Source organism: Manacus vitellinus, unplaced genomic scaffold (assembly GCF_001715985.3).
Source record: "Manacus vitellinus isolate BGI_N305 unplaced genomic scaffold, ASM171598v3 scaffold_2_pilon, whole genome shotgun sequence".
NCBI classification, from domain to species: domain Eukaryota; kingdom Metazoa; phylum Chordata; class Aves; order Passeriformes; family Pipridae; genus Manacus; species Manacus vitellinus.
The window spans coordinates 45,999,138-46,020,659 of record NW_021940208.1 but is presented as its reverse complement, the minus strand read 5'-3'; the positions used below and the strand labels follow the sequence as shown (position 1 = coordinate 46,020,659).

The following is a 21,522-nucleotide window of genomic DNA, read 5'->3' as shown; positions in this document are numbered from 1 at the left end:
CTGCTGTTGTTGGCTGAGTTATTTTCCATTCAAATGCCATGTACTTAACTGAACCGGAAGGGAAGGGGTGGGTGCCTCTCCCCAGGTGTTGGGTCCCTGGTGTCAAACAAGTCAACAGTGATCTCTGCAGCACCTTATTTTCACTGTGGTGCAGACAAAGGGATCAGCTCAGCTGTGCCCCTTCACTGTGGGTTTTGTGATTAACCAGGGTCTAGGCCACTTGGAGATCTGCTGTGCCCTTGGCCATCAAGGTGCTTTGTTTCAAGGAGTCACACAGGCAAAGGGCATGTTGGAAAGTTTCCTCACAGGACGTAGGATTTACCGCCAAACTTATTAGAGATTCTTCTTTCAAACAGAAGTTTACAAACTATTTTTGTTATTTTGGAAGTTGTCCTCATAATACCTTTTATTAATTTATTTCATGAAATGAACAGCTCCATTTTTTTAATTACATTTTTTTTTCCTCACAAATATGTACACCACAATTATGGCTTGAGTTATGAGTCCTTGAAGTCCTTTTTTGGGGCAATATCTTTGTCAATAGCATGCCATGTGTATTCAGTTTTTTATTTATATAAGAATAAAAATATTTTCTGAATTACTTTGTTTTCTCACATAAATTCTTTTTCGTTTTTTTTTTTTAAACTTCATTACTCCTACTCATGGCCTAAAGTACTGAACTTGCAGACTAATACCCAAATCTCTTTCTTGAGTCAATACCATTAATTTATAAGCCAGTTAGGTATTTGAGTGCGTTGCATTTGTCAATATTGACATTTCTCTGCTATTGTGTTTCTCATTCTTTTAGGTTAGTTAGGTGTATCTGAATATGTGGCCTAGACTTACCTGCACATTTTTGTGTCATTCGCAGGTTTGTCACTTCTCTGATACCTCCTTTTCTGATCACTTAACACAATCATAGCTACCATATATGCCAGAATCATGTGGTTCCTACCTGTTCAACTTTCTACAAAGAAAAATGTACTGTGTATTTCTAATCTCAGTTTCTGTCCACGTTCTTGAAAACATTTGCCCCTTGTAGCACAGCTGTTTAGTTATACCAGATATCTTTTGGAAATCCATATAAACCATATCTCCTTTAGTTTTCTTATGGTGCATTAAGAATTGTATCAGATTTGTGATTGCTAATGTTTAGAGAACAAATTCTACCTGTGATCTGTGTGTCTTTTTCTGACTGTTTTAATGACTGTCTTAACTAAATTGCTGTCCTATCTCGAAATATATATGCTAGTCTAAAAGTTCCCTGAATTAATCCCATAAGGCTTTTCAAAATGTAAGCACAATATTTGCTATCGTACAGTCTTAAATTGAGTCACTAGTGTGAGAATATTTTCTTAGAGGTTCAATCAGATTATTCCTGGTTTTTTTTCTGATATTTTTGACTGTGTATATTCTCTGTAACTTGCTGACTTAATGCCTTTTTAATTTCTCTGTTGTTTTCTTCTTTCTCCCTTCCCCTCTTTATGGGTACCTGCGCCTGTGGTGGTGGCATCTCATCTTTTTTTATGTAGAAAGAATAGGTTCATGGTTAAGTATCTTTCTAACACGTAGTTGGCAAAACTGATGCAAGAAATTGTTTATCTTTTCAGCAACACCCTCATTTTCTTTAATTACATCTTCACCTCCTCTAATTCAAAAGACCTACTTATTCTCCCTTAACCATCTTGGTGGTTACTGCGTGGTTTTTACCCACAGCTGTTTACTTCAGAGCCCATTTTGGACCTCTTTGTTTCCTTCTTACACAATGAATCTTATAAGCTGTTTTGTTGGCTGCACCAACATTGTATTTCCATATTCTGCATAACTTTACATTGGATTCCTATAGGTGGAATGGCTGTAGGGCACTCTAAAATTGTTCAACAGGTCTGTAAACTGAGAAAGTGCTATACTAGTTTGAAGAGGACGTACTTCATTTTCAGGATACAAAATTCATTTTAGTACTCAATTGCATGCATTTCCCCCTTGCTTGTAGTCGCCTACATTTGGTTTTTAGTCTCTAACATGTAGTTTTTAATTTTCTTATGTTAATACATTGGTTTCTGCTGATTTAACAGGTTTTAGATGCAGGAAGACTGAAAGAATATGGTGAACCTTACATCTTGCTTCAAGAACAAGACAGCTTGTTTTATAAAATGGTGCAACAAGTGGGCAAGACTGAAGCAGCTTCTCTGTTTGAAACAGCAAAACGGGTAATTTTAGAAGAAGAGATAATTAAGTTTGTCTGTGTAGTTTGTTTATCTCAAGTTAGCATATTCAGTGTTACAGTAAGCCTTCCACTAAAGGATATGTCAATTTTGCAAGGCAAAGCCATCATTTTCAGTGGGATATACACAGACTTGCAAATTGGAAGTGTATTTATATACCCTGAGTGGAAAGATAGTCTGGATTTCTTGCCTCCTTTAGTATGTACACAAAACAGTAAGTGTGAATAATATATGACATACCTGTGCTGGGCATTGATCCTAAAAGAACTTCCTGTAAAAAAACACGTTAGGGCTTTTTTTAAGGACCCATTGTATTATAGTTGGGTTTCAGTACCTATGCATTATATTATGGTCTCTGGGGGTGTAATCACATTTTTACTGTTGTGTATTCTCTTACTTTCTTCTTGTACTCTTGCTCTGTTCTGCACATAGGATGGGCAGGGCTCAATTAACAAACAGCTGTTGAATGTTTTGTTGCCTCCTTGTTCCCTACAAGGCTCTGTGCCTGATTTACTGCTTACTATTCCAATCCTACTCTGAGTACAGAATTATTAATGTAATTGTGAGCATTCCTCTGGCAATCAAAGTGTTTAAGAGACATCAATGGATTAATTTTCATAATATGCCTCTGAGGTGAGGCTATACCATCTCCACTTTTCAGATGGAAAGCTGAAGCAGAGATAAGAAGATTAAAGAAATGACCTGTAATTGAAGAGCTCTTTGACTAGCATTGGCTTGCTTTCTTTTTTCTTGATAATTTACCACACAGGATGTCCAGAGCAAGATTTTAATTCGGTGCCAACGAAGTTTCAGCATTGCTTCAGTTGAGACTGGCAGTGCTCAGTTTGGCAGCAACTTGCTTCATGCTCATGCAGCTGTACTTTCAGCATTCAAGTAAGGCACTGATATTAAGCATGTAGTGACTTAAGAAAACCTTTTAGAGACAAGAGTCTCTAGGTTTTTAGGTTTTATGCTTTCCTTTCCTCAAGACACTGGATGTGTGGAGCAGAGCTAGGGGATCACAAAGTCCAGACTGTTTCCTGAGGAAACAAAACACCAGTAGACAGGGAGCAACACATAAAGACAGGAAACAAAATGGCAGGTGCCTGACTGTTTTCCAGCAAGTTGTAAAAAAATGGAAGACTGTGCTGTCATGGAGGCTTCGCGCTCATGTCTGGATGCTATTTTACAGGACCTTTTGAAGATTATAGAAGAGATTTTTGTGTCTGTTCATACTCAGAATTTTTTTTTAAGGAGTTTTTCAAGTGAAGCATTGTAGCTAAGAGCATACACTATAAATTCTTGTGTGGCACAAATTGCAGAACTGGGGAAACAGCTTTGTCCTGAACAAAGCTATGTTATGAGTCCTGCTGTCCCTCTCCGTTGCCGCAGTTTAGCTTCATATATTTTATTATTAGAAAGGAATGGGTTAGCTGTGTTTTTTGTGGTATGTGTATGACAATCTGGAGGTTATATAAGTGATGTTTAAAAGGATGGCTTCAAATTCATGTGACCATTGTTTGTCTGTAAAATGAAGGCCAGCTTCCTAAGGCTCGATCCTTGGAAAGGCAAGAGGTAAGGCTGTCCAGCTGTCATCTGTAGAAATTTAGCCATGTCATGCTGTCTTGTTCCTTCCCTGCAGCCCTCCCCAGTTGCACAATTGCATTCAAAGATAATTCAAAATGTATAAAAATAATTGCCTGATGTTACTTGCCCATACAGTCATCTGCAGTTACCACATCAATGTTATGTGATTTTGTACAGGAAGGGAAGAGATCCAGGAACCAGTCTCTGCTGAAATGTGGTTTGATGAAAAAGTTTGCTAACTCCCAGGCTAGAAGGCAGATACAAGCTTTAGCATCTGCCAAGAATGCAAAGCATGGTGCTTATCCGCACTCGACCCAAAAATATGGGAATCTAGAGACTGTATCTCCAGTCATCAGCTACCCAGAAGCAGAGTTACAGTTCCTTCTGTTTGAAGGACTTGAATAATTCAGGGTTTTTGTTATTGCTGTCCCTTGTGCTTCGTGCGTACTTTCAGAGAAATTGCTTAGTCAGAAGAGCTGATTCCAATTGTTTTTCTTTTTAAACTAGTAAGTCTGTTGCATGCATTGCTGTTGGTCTCCTACATTCCTACTGTGGTTACTAAGAACTGTTTCTACGAAAAGCTTTTTTTCTGATTTTGGAAAACAGTATGCTGCACATAAAAAGAAATGGTAATATGACATATATACATACTTTTCAAAAGTAGTTACAGTGGGTTGCTAAGTAAAATGGTTTGGAGTGTGGCTGTGCTTTGGCAATGATTATTTGATTTATTGCAATTTGGACCTGTACAAAACAAACTTGTACCAAGAACTTTCATTAAGGTGAGACTTTCAGTGCATTTTCTGGAACAATATGGATTCCGCATATATCCTTCAAATGCAAATAAAGAGAGACTACACATCTGAAATTGGAAGACTAACTTGGACATATTTGAAGAAACATAATTTAAACGAAACGTCTTATGGGCATCTTAGCTAAGCATTGCAAGATTGAGCTGTTGGTGCAGCCTGAGGCTTCTGAATTGCTCCAACATCGCTGTACATTGCTATTTGTGCATCTCTCTTGGTCACTCAATATCCCCATTTTTTGTGCAAATGTCAAAGAAAACAACACAGGCACAGGTCAAATTGGAGACCAGTGAGTATATATTAACTAGCCTGTAAGCCTGATAGCAGTTGGGTTGTGCTTGACACCGTGAGACTGTGTTTTTTATCTTTACTGAGTTTGCAAGAAGCTGCTAGGAGAAAGTCCTATAGGAGAGTGAGAAATAGTCTTCAAGCAGTTAAAAGAGAAAAAAAATAAAAGTGCTCAATTATTCAGATAAACAGAAGTTGTTGTGTTCTCCTCACTCTAGGCAGCATTGCGAGAGGCTTTTCTGCAGGCTTTAGTGGCATCAGGATAGGGCTGGGTTTCTGTCAGTCGTGTTTTGAGCACTTTGAGGGAAAAATAAGGGTCGTTTTATTTTATTTTAAAGCTGTGACAGATGTGTAAATATTAAAATACTAGGTGTTATCTCACCTCAGTGATTACTTTTAAAAAGGTTGCAGCTCTCTTGGCAGTGGAAGAAACTTGTATAAAGACTTGGGCATTTAATATCTTGAGGAATTGGGCTCAGGGGAAGAATTGCAATGAGACAGTTGAAAAGCAGCTGCCATTTCATTACATCTCTAGTAATGTGCCAAGGTTTTCTATTAGCTTTCCATTAAAAAAAAAAATCACATTCAAAAGCTGCACTAAAAGTATGCCAAAGTTTTATGTTTTAAACCAGGAACGAGATGGGAATCCACAACTGGGGCTGCCGTCTGCAGCGTGTGTGCAGGCAGCAGCCTCATTAACTTTCCTCTGTTGCATCCGATTGTGACTGGTTACTGAGGAATGCCTCTTAACAGGACTTCCAATTCTTCTGTTGATTCAAATCAGACTTTAATATTCTTTGAAACTTGTAAAGATGCATATATCCTGTGTTAGCATGTGTGCACAAAAGATGACAGCGGTACTTACAGGAATGATTTTATAGAATGACTATTTCTTTTTTATCCTGGGTGTCTTATACTTGTGTTCATGTATATGAAAAGGATATTATTATCAAACAAACTGAACTTTGTTGACAACACTCTCAAATATAAATTGCAGAAATGTTTCATAAGCTGTAGTCAAAGCAGTCTGACTATGAAACCTAACTCATGACACGTGTCAGCTTCGGAAAGATAGTGTATTTTCTGTTTTTAAAGACTCGAACGAAACTTTTCACATTCTTTTTGGAAGAAAAAATTGCATTTGAAGTCCTTTTTCACCCAAACACATTTTTAGATAAGAGCACACAAGTCTTGACATTATTTCATTTTGTTATGCGCATCTGTCAAGGAACAGAGATATGATACAGCTGCTAAAAACAGATGATTGTGGAACAGTGAAACTTGACAGCATTTCATTTCCTTTATGTTCTGATTATACATTTATCAGGAAACCTGTATCTCTTCTAGTTGAGCTAGAAATTGGTAGAATTCAGGAACTCAAAGGCTTGGCAAAGAACTGTCCTATTATTTGGTATCATCTTACGTTTTAGAGAAGTTGCTTGGTTGAGTCATTGTTAAAGCTTTTGCTTCTTCTTTCATTATTGTGGTTTGCTATCCAGAGATCACATTTCTATAGGCCCTATAACTGCTCTGCAGCACAAATTAAACGCTGGGGTATTTCATACATATACTTCGAAATTTCAATGGTTGTCAATCATAGTTTGTAAAATATAGGGATTACAACCTGATTTTAACATCCAAATCCATTGTGCTCATTTTATGTGTGAAAATGAGAAACCCTTGTGCAGACGCAAGATTTCACAGCTTCTTTGTCGCCCTGTTTTTAATTTATCTCATGTTTTGAGCTAGTAAAATGATTTTACTTATCAGTTTAATGTAAAGCAATAAAACATATCTATTTATCTGAATTAACAAAATTTGAGGGGATCTACAGGTTGTGTGGGATTTTCCTCATGTTTTGTTGTAATGGAAGATCATATAGTAATTTTACTACTTTTTCAGTGACATACAGTTACTGAAAGCCACTAACCTGAAGTTCCTTTGGGATTCCGTAAGGATATGTATTTATCTCTACTCTGTTTATCTTCCCAAGTTTTGTTTGAAGCTGTAAGGTGTTTGAGGCATAATTGCTCACGGAATCTAATATTTTTTCTAGGTATACTTCAGTAAGAATTACCCAGAAGTTGTTCAGAATGGTCAGCTTGCCACAGACTCGTCCTTGGATCCTTCTTCAGGATTTTGTGTAACCGAAACTGCACTGTGATTCCTAATAGCCTTAACTGTTTTCTATAGAATGTAAACCTGAGATCATCTAAACTCAGCGGCAATGTTTGCAAGCGTCAACAGGAGAGGAAAGGGAGTGGGTGATTCTTTGCACTGGACATCCTTCTTATTTAATACTGAGAAGAAAATTTTTACTGTCAGTTTCTTTAATTTCAGTGCAATATGTTTTCCTTTCCAACTAATAATGTTTGTACTGCTAAAGAAATTAGGCAGATTCAGTTTTTATTTGAAAGTTATGTGGTAGAGATCTCTTTTATTTAAACAGGTGCAGGACACCTAAGTCTAGAGTGCATATTTGGAGCCTATTAAAATAATCGGAATGTGTCCTTTTTTTTCTTTTAGAGATATTTTGAGAGCAAGCAAAACCAAAATTTTTTCAGTGTCACTTTTGTCATGACATCTGTGTCTAAACAGCAGATTTGGTAGTGTGCGACTTAGTTATCTAGAGCAACTGTTTTTCTCCCTGCTATAAGTAGCTATGCAGGTTGATAGAAAAAAGACTTGAAGAAGCCAAAAATACTTTTTGTTTTTGATAGCAAAAAAGTACTCTATACTTATTTTTTGATAAATAGTTTAAATAATGCTGTTCAAGATGAGTGTAAATACTAGTTTTATTTTGCTAAAATCCAAATACTGAAAAATCAATCTCAGTCTTCTGTACTATAGAAGAAAATTACCACATTTGCACTGAAGAAATATTTAAATAATTTAACATACTTTCCTCTTTTTATCCAGGTTATCAGAGAAAAAAAGGTATTAAAATAACTTGAGGAAATGTTTGAATGACATGTCATTATACCTAAATACCATGTAGTACAAAGTTATCTTCAACACAACACATTGAAATGTATACATTATTTGCATTTATTGTGCCTTAATATTTGTGCCTTCAAGCCAAAGCTGTAACTGCAGGGTACACAACAAATTCATTAAACATATGTTAAAAATATGTAACCTTAGTATGTTTAAAGTTTTGCATTAGGGGTTCTGTTGAACTTAAGCTGTTTGAAGTTACCATCCTGCCAGAATAGGTAGGAAAGTACAACCTGTAGTTTTGAATGGCTGTTGCTGATGGTGAGAGGAATGCAGTGAGAGAGAGGGGTTCAATATTCATAAGTTATGTCCTGATTTAGCAAAGCACTTTAACACAAAGGCACTTTTTCCATGTTTGAAATATAAATCAAGCAAGTGCTGTGCTGCTTCAGATTTTTTCAAGTTTAGTGAGCTACTCTTTGAGGTCCAGTAGAAAATGCATCTATTCATCTTGCTGTTTAAAGGGCACAGGAGAGACTAAAAGGCAAGAGATCTCTTCAGGACATGGTAAATACTGTGCTTTTTAAAAAATACTGAAGATGCTTGCTATTACCTTTGTAATGCCAAACAATTGTTATTTACCCAGTGTTTGCCCAGTGGTCTATAAGTAAGGCAAGCACAAATGTTTCTCATTTCAAGCAATTCTACCAGAAAGTAATTGAATCAAATACAAAGTTACCCTCTTAAGTAAATTGAAGCCAAAACCTGTGCCTGACCACAATGTCTCATCTACAAGGACTTTTTCCTGCTCAGGAACCAGTCCCATGGTGAGAGGCAGAATCCTTGTTCCCCTGTTGCAGCATCTTCCCTGCACTGTGGTTTGCTGTCCTACTGTGAGATCCCAGGAGAGAGGGGATCCTACCTGCAGTGCCACCAGCCAGGTAGAAGGGGGACAGGGGTGCTTTGGGGGTGGTGGAACAAACATCAGATATCTAATTTTGCTAGTAACATCCTCTCACATCATTAGACATTGTTAGGATGAAGTTACAAAATGAGATGCTCTTGTCCCTAGCCTTTTTTTGTCAAGTCCTAACACTTCTTTTGTTGTGTGTAGCAGCTTACACTGTGACAAATTCCACCAAGATCAGTGGAACTGAACTTAACACAGTGATGTGCAGCATGAGGCTTGTGCTACATCTGGTGATAAATATCAGACAGTCAAGGGCAGCTACCAATCCCCAAAGCCATATGACACAGATGGGCTCATGTAAGGAGTGCTTATGGCTAATCCTTCTTAGAATACACCAGCCACGTCCACTCTTCTGTACTGTTGGTCCTTGTTCTTCTCTGGGCTCAAGCAGTCCACTTATGATCCTAACTCACAATTATCTCACAATTATCTGTGTTTCGTTGTGATTTTCTTTTCAATTAAAGTTGTCTGAATTAAAGATAGGACTGTTCTGCAGCTCAGCAGAGTGGTGTTTGCATTGCACAGGTATGTGAAGATGTAAAGTGCCTCAGTATGTGAAATCACGTGGGATAATGCTGGGGGACTGTGTAGCATGAAGAAAGTTCAACCTCATATGGTCTTGTCTGTAATTGCCTTTTTGGCAAGGATCCATGGATCCATGTCCAGACTCTTCTCAAGCTTTGTCTTGGAGAGACCTGGTTGGAGTGGTGTGAAACAGAGCTAGGGTGAGCTGACTGGTAAGGCAGTGCATGGAGTTGGGAGCTCGACCTCATTTGTTTATCTTCTTTTCTTGAGCAGTGTGGGTATATTCAGAGTCTAACTGTGTTTTACAAAAGTGTATTCTTTTTATTTCTAAGTAGTTAGTTCTTACAAGAGAGTAAGTATGATGGATAATATAGAGACTTTTAAATAAGAGAACAGTACATTCTCCTGGCCATACGTACCTGGAGTTTATATTTTTTTTATCAGAACCGAGGAGATATGCATGTGTAAACCAAGGGTATAATTACAGTTTTAGTTCATTTCAGCTCTGAAATGAATCTATGGTAAGTTGTATTTCAGAGCAGAACTCCAAAACGCTGGCTGCTGCAGACTCACTGGTATGAGACCCTGACAGATCTAGCTATCAGTCTATAAGCTAGAATTACTTTGATACCGTTGCTTTTTGAATGCGCACAAAAATGTTAGGTATCTCTGAAAATGCTGATTCTGCTTCTTCACATGTTTTGGCAGGGCACTACTAGCTGAAGGTATCAAATATCAATATAAGATGAAACAAACTTTTTACAAAATCACACTCAAAACCCATAAATTGCTGAGTAGAACAACTGATAGTCATTCATGTCTGTCACTGGCATTATATAATTTTTCTGGTTTAAAATAACAAAACTATTTTACTCAGGAAATTGTTGTTTAGTTTCTTTTGTTGGTATTGTTGTTGATACAACTATCAACAGATGTTTTGTTCAGATGTTGATTAAGGTTGACTGACCCATTTAATTTAATTTGAGTAAAAAGGTGCAGTGTACCTGAATGGCAAAACTCAGATCAGGGATGAAAAAGGCCTTCCTGTAGTGAAAGTCTTGGTCTGTTAAATGAATAAATTACCTTTCCGGCAAGGTGTTTTATGTTTCTTTATAAAGAAAAATCTAAATAGTTCTAAACTTCCACTTTGAAAAATATTGTACTTTATTTGGAAATAGCAAAGCAGGTTACTGTAAGTCACATTTCTTCCTGGGGATCTCGGAAAAGGAACTCAGTCTTAAGAGTTATTCAAGCCTTTAAAATGTTTTTTCGCCATGAGGTGCCTTACACTATTCCAGAGTCTTGTTTCTAATAAATATAATTTTATACAGTGACACTGAAAATCATCAGTTACAGAACTGTCATTTCTTTGCTGTAAAAGTCTAGGAACAGCCTCTACTTCTGTCTCAAGAATTGGTTTTTTGGCTTTTGTTTTGGTATCTCTTTGCTTCACCCTTCTCAAAGGACCACTGGGAGCCAGCAAAACATGGTGGCATTTTCAAAGCCAACGCAGTTAGCTGGGATAGGTTATTTCATGTTTTACTTATTTTAAGGACAAAATTCTCTTTGGTGAACTGAACCATTTGCCAGATGGGCATAATCTTCTGTGATACCATTCATGCTGCCCTTTGGAAGAGAGAGGACCTTCTGATCAACCTCAGTAATGCTGGTTGCAGGCTCTTAGCCTTGCCAAAACGTTTGAAGTAACATTGCAAAAAGAGTCAGAAGACAACAAAAGCAACTATCTTCGAAATATCTCAGTTTAAAGTTTGGAGGGGGAAAGAAAGAGTTGAAATCACTTCTTTCCTGTGATAGTGATGAGCATCTGACCCTTCAGCGGAAGAATATGGCTTTCTGTGTATGTTTTACATTCTGTAACAGTGCACTGCATTTTCCTCATTTTAACTCTGGTTGTGGTTTGATTTGGTTCAGTTCTTGCATTTGTGTAATAATTTGATTTTGTTATTGCTGTGGAATGATTTCTTTTGTGGACATTCACATGACAACTGCTGTCATACAATAAAAGGCATTTCTCAGAAGCGCGCAGAAGTCTGTTGTCTTTGCAAATGTGTACTTGAAGGCAGAAGTGCTGGACAGAACTAAGTTGGGTCATGTCTGAAATCTCCAAACACCTCTCAGTGGCATCACTAACCCAAAGAGCTAAAAATCCTCCTCTTGGAGGTATAACACAGAATAATAGATCCAGCTTGGTTTTACCAGTCATCTCCAGTGTGAAATCTCTCAGATCACATTATCAAGCTTTTTGCTTCAATTGCTAAAAAGTATTGCAAATAGTTTTTCAAAAATTATGATGGAAGAACCACTGCAAACACGGTGTGGTCTCTGCTCAATAAACTGGGCAGGTTGGAAGGTTAAAGGACACAAAAGTGAGGTGGATTAGCAGCATAACTCCAAAATCTGATGTCATCTCTCAATCCTGTATTTCTGTCTGATGAGTTTGTTGCTTAATTCATCAAGACAGTCTAAAACTGTCTGTTTCTGAAGATGCTGCAGAATTTCTCCCTGAGTCTACCAACTGTCTCAAGTACTTCAGTCTGCTGTTTTGGTGCAGGTTTTTGGTGTGGGATGGATGAGTTGTGCTTTTGTCAATAATCCTCCCGTGCAGCAAGTTGCAAAACTTGGTGCAATATGAGTTGTTATCTGTCCTTTTATAACAGGGAATATGTGTTAAGAATTTCTCAGGTTTCTATCAGAAACCTACCTCACAACCACCATGCAGCTATCTTAGTTGCCTCTAAGTGGATTTGGCTTAGGTTGTCACAGCACAAGTCACTTGTGATATGTACAGTATCCTCCCAGAGCAAGCACTTGCCAAATTCACGTGCTCCCATTTAATAGAGCAAATCTCTCTTAAAAGTGGATGAGGAAAATTTGTTTTTCTTGCCTGAAAGAGAGCTGCTGATAATAAGCAAAACAAAAGATGTGTTTTAGGCATTTGCCCACAAAACAAACATGAATTTCATAATCTTGGTATTCAGAGCTGGTTCATGGATTTGGAGCAATATTAATGTACACAAAATCAGGACCATACTCTGATGTATGAAATCACGTTTCCACTGCCTGCACCTTGGCACCACTTAATTCCCAAATTTGCCTGAAATCAATAGCCTCAACTGTTTTGAGATACAAAATGCCTTGTGGATCTTAGCCACAGATCCAACACGTGCTGAAATAACCTTGAGAAGAAACTGGAGGTAGTCCCACTGCCATTCAGGAGCCAGAGCTTACTTTTAGGTTGCTGGAGGGGCTCAAGGCAAGGTACTGGGATCATACCTGTTTTCTTCGAACACATCTGAGTTAAAAGCTGCACCATAACTCTTCTCTCTCATGCATGGGATACACTGTTTGTTTAGAGCATGCTTTTGAGAAGTTGGAGATGGGTGTTGTAGGCTTTCCTTAGCTTGAGACACTTGGGTCTTTCCATCTACTTCATCACCGAAACATAATATTGAAAATCTTTTCGATGGGAATAGTTGCCATGAGTGAATGATGTGGGGGGTTGTCTGCACTGGGACAAAGAAAAATCCCAGATTTGAGTCCCAGTTCCAAGGAGTTTTTATGCATTTTATTCAACAATTGTCAGTAGAAATACCAGGAGGAGCCGGGTCTTCTCCTCAGGGGTTCTTGTATCAGTATAGCTGGGGTCTCCTTGGGCAGCAGGATCCATGTGCTTGTAATTGCTCCTGCTCTCTTGCCCCAGTGGGCTGATGGTGGCCTAGGCTGCAGTTCCCATGACATCAGTCTGCTGTTTGCAGCCAGTGCTTTAGATGTTGGGCAGCTCCACCGAAGCAAACCCCCTTCTCCTGCCTCCCCAAGGATGTTGTTGCCCTGAGCACCATCACTACCATGTGGACCTCTGCTCTGGACAGGATTCTCTCTGTGCCCAGCTGTTCCTACTGCAGTTGCTCCTAACACAAGGGCTCTGAAATACTAGCTGAAGTTTCTACATTCACTATACCCCGAGAATAATGCTGAATTTGATACCTGAAGTATGACTGGTGGGTTGTGTCAGGCACATGAGACTTACAAAGGAGCTGTGGTGCATTTTTTTTTATCTTTTTGCCCTTTTGCAGTTTTGGAGACTTGCAAGGGGAAATTAAAGTAGGTGGAACAGTGAAAAATAGTTCCTTTTGTTTAATTCCAGTAAGCTTTGTACCTCACAGTTCAAGCACAGATAGCAAATGAAGGAAGGAAATTTTATCCTGAGTATAATTACCTTATGACATTAAATTGAGTTGGGTGGGAAATGCAGCCTCAGATTTATTAATTAAAATTTCATTGTCAGCAAGAGCTGCTTCTTGAATATTAGAGGCCTGGATTTTCTTTTTAACATAAATGCCAAGCACGAATAGGGCAAGTGAGCGCTGTTGAACTGTCTTGAAAACATTGCCAGGATACCAAAAAAGAGGATTTCTCCCTGCTCCCTGCTCAGCTGAGGGGATTTTCCCTCGTTCTGTACCAGGGGGAATGCAGCATTGTATCAAGAATATGGACCACTCTGTGTTTTGGTTGATTTAACATGTATGCACTTTTGCAGAGTAGTGATTTCCTTGAGTGGAGTTATGCAAGTAATTCACTGTGAGTCATTCATGCAGTGAATTAAGTGCCTCTTCCCACAACCAAGTCGTCTCCTGACAATCTTTTTTTTTTTTCCTTTTTTGAATTACTTAACAAATCCTTTTGCAATTACTTTTAAGCATTCTGTGTAGGTCACGCGTTTATGTATGTGGTCAATGTTTGTTGATTTTTTGAGTCATATTCATAATAGAGAAACTACATAGTGTTTTCTCTGTATCTGTTAGTATAAATGTCCATACCTGCAAATTTAAAATTTTGTTTTCATCTGGTTTTGGGCGTGCATGCATATGTTCATTTCTGTGAGTATCCCTGTCAATAAAACTGGATTTACTTGAATGGCATGTCACATCATGCATAGACATCAACACAAAAGGGAAAGGAATCTGCATTTTTCAAATAGTTTTATGGAAAAGTCTCTGCTACCATTTCTAGCAGCACGTGATAGAGATTGTCATGGCCTTGGGAGAACAGGAGGGTGCCTCTGCACATGCTGAAAGAATGTAGAGAGCAGCAAGTTGCCTGCAGTCTCCTGGGATGGAGCAGGGCTGACAGGAGTTTCCCTGCACTGGTGTTACCTGCATAGGTTCTTTGAGTATTTCTGTGCTTGTAAGAAGTTACAACAGACACTGGGCAGAGCCAGTTCACATTGCTGAAAGCAGAAAGTGAAAGGCCAAGTGCTGCTGGTAAGCAAGAGCAGATGTTTATCCTGTGCCAGGAAGGCTGAAACCTGTTCCCCACAGGAGTTGTCCTTATGAGTGTGCTGGCTGATTGCACCTCTGCCCCATTTAGTAATTTGGCTTATTTTGGAGGAGGAGGAGCCTTCCAAAAAGGAGAAATTCCTAGGGAGAGCTTCATAGAGCATGAAGGAAGCAATAGCAAGGTTTCCCTCAGAGGTCTCCACCTCACAGAAAAAAAAATGGCAGTCTTCTGCTCTTTTCAAGACGTGCTGGATCCTGCAAGGCTCATGGGTGCTCTGCAAGGAAGATGTAACAGCTACAGTGCTTAGGAGGACCTCCTGATGGGCTAGTTAATTGGCTAATGGGGATGCCTTTCCTGCAGTCAAATGAATGTGAGTGCAACGATTACTTAATAGAGAGGTGTAGATCTTTGGAAGATGACTTCACTGGGCTGCCAAAAGGAATGGGCAACAAACCAGTTGGAGCTGCTGATGCTGTTGTCACAGATTTACCAGAAAGTCTGCTTTTCCTTCCAGCTTTTTTTTTCTTCGCCTTTTTTTTTTTTTTTAAGAAGCGATTATCAGCTTAACCTTTCCCAGGAACTGATACTAAGGCAAACTTCTATCAGATATTGCTAAGTGTAATGTGCCTTTTCATGACTTCTCCTTGGAGCGTGACAGCTGCCAAGCTCACAAAGTATTTCAGCCCTGTTACTGTAACTGTGGCTACTGTTGTTGGTAGCTGTTCAGGACTTTCATTTGCCCGTCCTAAGGGGACTGTAATAAAGACTGGCCCCTGCTGTTAAATTGTTTGCATAATTCCTTTTTTCTTTTCCTTTTTTTTCCCTTTTTTTGACTGAGAAAATTGATCTTAGGCTGGGAGAAGTATCATCTGTGCTATAGTTTTAACACCAGATCATATCTGAGTGATTTGAGATGAGTGTGTCCCTCTTCTCTAATCCATTGCCTTGAAGTTGAAGAAAGCGCCTGATTTCCCACTTCGATTTCTCTGGACGACCCATAATCCCAGATTTTAGTGAGGAGCTGATTTATTGACTAACATCAGGGAGGGGACATTAATTCCTTGTCTGCCACCCAGCATGCCTGCTTGGAAAGAAAGAAACCTCCTCTGCTGTAGGTAAGATCACAACCACAGCATATAAACCAAGCTGAAACTCATATGTTCAAGCAGCTTGTCTGGAAAACTCAACTCTACTGCCACTTAACCCTGTAATTGCCTGGAAACCTTTGAAACACCTGACTCTTTACCCTTGGAGCTCACCCAGGTACCCAGAGCCACACTCCTTGGGGTCCCCAGAGCTGCCAGAACTGGCAGTCTAGTGCCTCTTGCCTGCCAAAACCTCCCTGGTGTGACGTAAACAAGAATTTTACTTGTTCAGGGGATTGGTGGGCCCTGGTAGCTGCACCTGGAACCTCCCCATGCAGCACCATGGCAGCTCCAGCTCCAAAAGACTGCAAACATGGGAGCACCCACAGAGCAAGGGAGGGAGGGGCAAAGGAGGCCCTTGCCTGCTGCCTCCCAGGAAAGTACCCTCAGGGATAAGGATGTTTGGGGGAGAGACCCTCTCCCCCCATTGCAGTGCCACCTTGCTGAAAGCCTTTCCTAGAGTCATGATGCCAATGAGAGAGGAGGAATTTGGATGCCAAAACCCACAGTCAGCGTGTAAATCTCCTGAAATAAGGACTGTCAGGGGACTGAGGAGGCAGCTCAGGGCTCCCCACTCCCTGGTGACAGGCCTCAGAGTGAGGTTTCAGCATCAGGCAGTGCTTTTTGCTTGCTATCCACCCTCCTGAGTCTGAAATTCCTGGCTGGAGTGTGGCAGTTTCAAAGCAGGGGTGGAGGAGGCTCCTCCGCCCAAGGTAGCCTCCAGCCTGGCTGTTGGGGCTCTCTCATGGGATGTGGGAGCTGTGGGTTTGGGCCCCTCGGGCTGAGGCGGGAGAGGAACCTGGGCCTCCCACTTCCTCAGCATATGCTTTGAATACCAAGGCATTATATAATAAAAGCTATCACCACCTTTTCTTCTTCCTGCTTTGTTTTTAAAAGACTGATCTGTGTGGAGTCTTTTGAAAGAAAGGGCGTAGGTACCAATCTCCAGGAGAAGATTCCAGACAATGGATCCCAGGCAGACAGGATTGCCTCACTCCAGCCTCAAGGGGCTTTTAGTGCAAGAGAGAATTGCAGATACACCCTTGTCCTCCACTTTTCCTGTTGCTTGAATGTAAGCAGCTGCATGCTCTCTTCAAGAAGATCCCACTGTATCCTGCCAGCTCTGTTGCGTTTGAGTATTGAAGCACCCAACTACCGCCATCGATCGCGCAGGGGGTCTGAGTGCGGTTCATGAGCTGCTGGAGGCCGGATCACTGAAAAGTCAGGAATTTCGGTGCCCAAACCTCTCCCAAATCTAACCTTAAATTCTCTAGTTAAATCAGCTTTTCAGATCCAGATGAAATGACTTGCCTCTTTGAAAAAATACTGGGGATAGAGGCTAGATCAAGCAGGATGTGCTTATATAATTGCATAAACAGGTAAGACAATTTTTTGTTGCTTTGAAAACTTTAGAAGACTTTAGACTAGAAATAAGTGTCCACAAGTAGCCTTAATCATTGCACTCTGTGAATACTTATTTGAAATTGTCTGGGCAATCAATTCTGATGTAGCTCTTTGCCTGGAAAAGCCCAGACAGTCCCAGATGTCTCTTTGATGCAGAATCACACAAAGACTCAAATTTCCATTGCTCTGATGAAGCAAAATGTCCCCTGCCCTAACTGAGGGGGAAGAAGTCCCTGTGTCCCAAAATATAAATGTGTTGCACATGGTGCCTATTAATCAATGGAGTCAAGTCTGGAGCAGCATCAACTCTTATAACTTGTACTCAGTGGTGCAATTATACAAATCCATATATCTCTCCATATGGCCCTATATCTCTCCACGATATATGAAAAATCATGGTAGTCCAGTGAAGTGCCGAGTGACTGGAAATAGGGAAATATTGCAATGATTTTTAAAAAGGGTAGAAAGGAGCACCCTGGGACTGACCTGTCATCCTCACCTTTGTGCCTGGGGAGATCATGGAACAGATCCTCCTAGAAGCTATGCTAAGGCTTATGGAGGACAGGGAGGTGATTCGAGACAGACAGCACGGCATCACCAAGGGCAAGTCCTGCCTAAACAATCTAGTGGCCTTCTTCAATGGAGTGATCACATCAGTGGACAAGGGAAGGGCTACAGATGTCATCTCCAAAGCCTTTGGCACGGTCCACCACAACATCCTTCTCTCTGAATTGGATTTGATGGGTGGACTGTTTGGTGGATGAAGACTTGGTTAGCATACAGTCACATTCAGAGGGTACAGGTCAATGGCTCAATGTCCTGATGAAGGTCAGTGACAAGTGGTGTCCCTCAGGGGTCCATATTGGGTTACTGTTGGGTACTGTTAAATATGAAGGGATCAAGTGCACCCTGAGCAACTTTGCAGACAACACCAAGCTGTGTGGTGCAGTTGACACACCTGAAGGAGGGATGCCATCCAGAGTGACCTAGAGAAACTTGAGATGTGGGCCCTAGGGAACATGATGAGGTTCAACAAGGCCAAGTGCAAGGTCCTGCATGTGGGACAGGGCAACCCCCAGTGTCAATACAGTCTGGGGGATAAAGGGATTGAGAGCAGCCATGCCAAGAAGTAGTTGGGCATGCTGATGGATAAAAGGTTGGACATGACCCGGTAGAGTGTACTCGCAGCCCTGAAAGCCAACTGTATCCTGGGCTGCATTAAAAGAAGAGTGGCCAGCAGGTTGGGGAAGGTGATTTTCCCCCTCTACTCCATTCTGATGAGACCTCAGATGGAGCACTGTGTCCAGCCCTGGGCCCTCCAACATAAGAAGGACATGGACCTCCTGAAGTGGGTCCAGAGAAAGGCCGCAAAGATGAAAACAGAGCTGGAGCACCTCTCCTATGAAGACAGACTGAGAGAGTTGACTTTATCCTGCCTGGAGAAGAGAAAGCCCCAGGGAAACCTTATTGTGATCTTTTGATACTTCAACAGGGTTTTAAGAAAGGTGGGGACAAACATTTTAGTAGGGTCTGTTGTGATAGGACAAGGGCTAATGGCTTTAAATTAGAAAAGGGTACATTCAGACTAGATGGAAGGAAGATATTTTTTACAATGAGGGTGGTGAAACACTGAAACAGGTTGCCCTGGAAATCTATTATTCTCCTCTCTTTTTCTAGGCAGAAAACTCCAGAGGACAGGAGGCCAGCTCATCAATAGAGTCTCCATGCAAGATGAAAGTCTGTGACTTATTGCAGTAGATACTGCAAATCAAAAGGCAGTGAAAATGAAGAAAAGATGTCACTGTCCTTGCCACACTTTTGTCAAGAGAATTCGCCAAAGGATGGCAAAGGTCCCCCGCAGCCCCTTCATTCACATCTTCATTATCATAATTTGCCAGTGGAGCAATCATTGTGAGTGACACCAGCTCTGGTAAAGGAGATTGAAGCTTTCTCCACTCTTTGAGAAGTCAAGAAAGCTAAAAAGCATGAAATAGAAACCTTCCCCAGGATGTCCTGAGAGGCTAAGTATACATTCAAGGAAGTCCAACCGCAGGAGAACTGGCTGGTTACCCTGAGGCTGGACTGACTGCCCAGATATGATGCTTCATGGACCCTTAGGTAGGTTTTGCCAGGTGGTGTGATGAGATGATGCTCTGATACCATCAGGAGATACTCATTGCAGAGAAATAAAAGAAAGAAGGTATTATAGAGGATCATTTCAATACCTGACACTCTTACACTTGGCTAATTGTATTTGTTCATTAAGATAAGGATCAGCGTTCAGCTGCTTCCTCATTTAGGTCAGCCTTCCAGTACATTTGCACTTGCAAGGGAAAGCTGCTTTAATGAGGCATAATGAAACTTGCTACACATTGCATCATAACTTCTGTGTTAATATCATTTACACATGATAAAATGCAAATAGTATTGACCGTCACTGCACAATCATGCTTAATCCTCTAAGCCCACACACACACATGTGCTAAAACTAATATCCCTAACAGTAAACAAAATATACATCTGTGCCTCTCTCCATCCTCCTGAGAACATTCATTTTCCCTAAACTGTAAGGTGCATCAGCTTTACCCACACAGCCAAGCAAATAGATTACCACTGGCTCAGAAGGGCTCTGGCTCCTGTAGGTACCCTCATTTTCTGCAGTTCACAAAAACATGACAATGCCATGACCTTGCTGTAAACAGCCAATGTTAAACAGATCCACGCTCTGCATTATAGGCATTCAGAGGGCATTTATAATGCTTAACTCCAGTTGACTCTCCCAGTGCATTTTGGGTGTCCAAGGTCTGCTTGACTATCTTCTGTAGGCACCCTGAATTTTGAAGTAGGCATCTCAGCTAAATGATAACCAGGAAAGATGCTCAAACTCTTCTTCATTTGGGATTTTCACTGGTAGAAGGGTATTGGCGAACTCTTTTACATCTGTGTTTTGGAGTTGGAATGTAGTACAAAAGGCAGGGTATTAAGCTGAAGTGGGATCGGTTAGTGACTAGCCACCTTCAGTGAATAAATATTCCCTGGAGGTTAAATGGGTCCACATGTACTTCGAGAAATGCAGGGAAAGTTAAATTTAATTGTAATTCTGTTGTGGGAAGTTCAACTCACGATGTCAGAATCACTAAACCACTTTCAGGTATCTTAATAGCACATGGGTGTTCATATTTCTGAGAGAAAATCCTCTTCAGGTTGCATGCTATTTGAGAGTACTACCTCTGAACTTTATAATTTTAGTGACTTTCTGCATCTCTGATTTCCTGAGAGTTGCAAAACTTTTTTAATCAACTTTTCTTACTCTTTGAATGTAAAATACTCACATTAGTCCAGGACTGGTGAAAAATTCTCTTTGGAAATTTCTCCCCCACCTTATGAAACACAATATTGCAGCAACTGTTTGCTATTTCTCAGTGCTATCGGCAAAGCGCTGCTGTGGGTTTTAATGATCCAGAAATATGCAACAGACAGCAGTTGTCTGGAGAAACCATAGAGTTGTATAGGACATGATCCTTGGGGAGGTGTCCCATTGGTGAGGAAACCCTGAGGAGCAGCTGAACAAGCTCAGAGCCTTTCAAAGATACCCTTCTCCTTTGATTGCACAGGCTCTTATTTCCAGAGGGGTGCTTCATGAAGCTAGTAAAATTTATCTTCACAGTGCCTACCAGCTGTCTCACCATGGACAATCAAAACTGAGTGAAGAAGATTTGCTCTCCAGAAAAGGGAAGTGTCCCAACCTTTGTCACTAGCTAAGCCTGATGTTCACAGAGCTGATCAGAGAGTGCTCAGTCTTGAATACAGATGTGCTCTTCAGACACTTTTTGACCCATTCAAAGCTTGGCATTATATTTTTGTGCCTGCCTGTAATCACATTGTATTCCCTCAGCAACCATAAAGTGAAAACTTTTTTTTATTTAATATTGGTGAAAGCAGATATTATTCAGCATTTATTGTGCTTTCAGTGCCTTAGCAGCTGGAAAGACCAGTGTATTCCAGCAGTGTGTGTCAAAAAGAAGAGACCGTACATCCAAGGTACAAAAGAGTGCAAATGCAGGGGACACATCTCCTCCAAGCAGAGCAGGCAGCCCACTGTCTCTGTGTCAGTCCAGGACCTCAAGAGACACGGGCTTCTTACAGTAGCTGAATGTGGACTCCTCAGCTGTGCACTCAGTTTGAGGACTATGCATGTTAGATTCTTGCTTTGATACCTTCACTCAGGCAAAGCTTTGGCTCTGTCAGTTCCAGCAAAGTAAAACTTGGGTGAATCAGCCTCCCTCAGACCATGTAGCTTGATTCACATGCTAGGAATCCAGCCTCTCCTAACC

At 40.5% G+C, this 21,522-nt stretch overlaps 1 protein-coding gene across 3 annotated transcripts in view; it reads left to right on the top strand.

The window, feature by feature from the left end:
• ABCC4 (ATP binding cassette subfamily C member 4) overlaps positions 1 to 11,383 on the top strand; it is a 146,977-nt gene extending 135,594 nt beyond the window's left edge. For all 3 annotated transcript variants that reach the window (XM_029960873.1, XM_029960874.1, XM_018071273.3), the window contains 2 exons: positions 2,076 to 2,210; positions 6,966 to 11,383. In XM_029960873.1, the coding sequence (XP_029816733.1) occupies positions 2,076 to 2,210; positions 6,966 to 7,073 (243 nt within the window). In that variant the 3' untranslated portion in view covers positions 7,074 to 11,383. The remainder of the gene's footprint in view (positions 1 to 2,075; positions 2,211 to 6,965) is intronic.
• Positions 11,384 to 21,522: the final 10,139 nt, after the last annotated feature.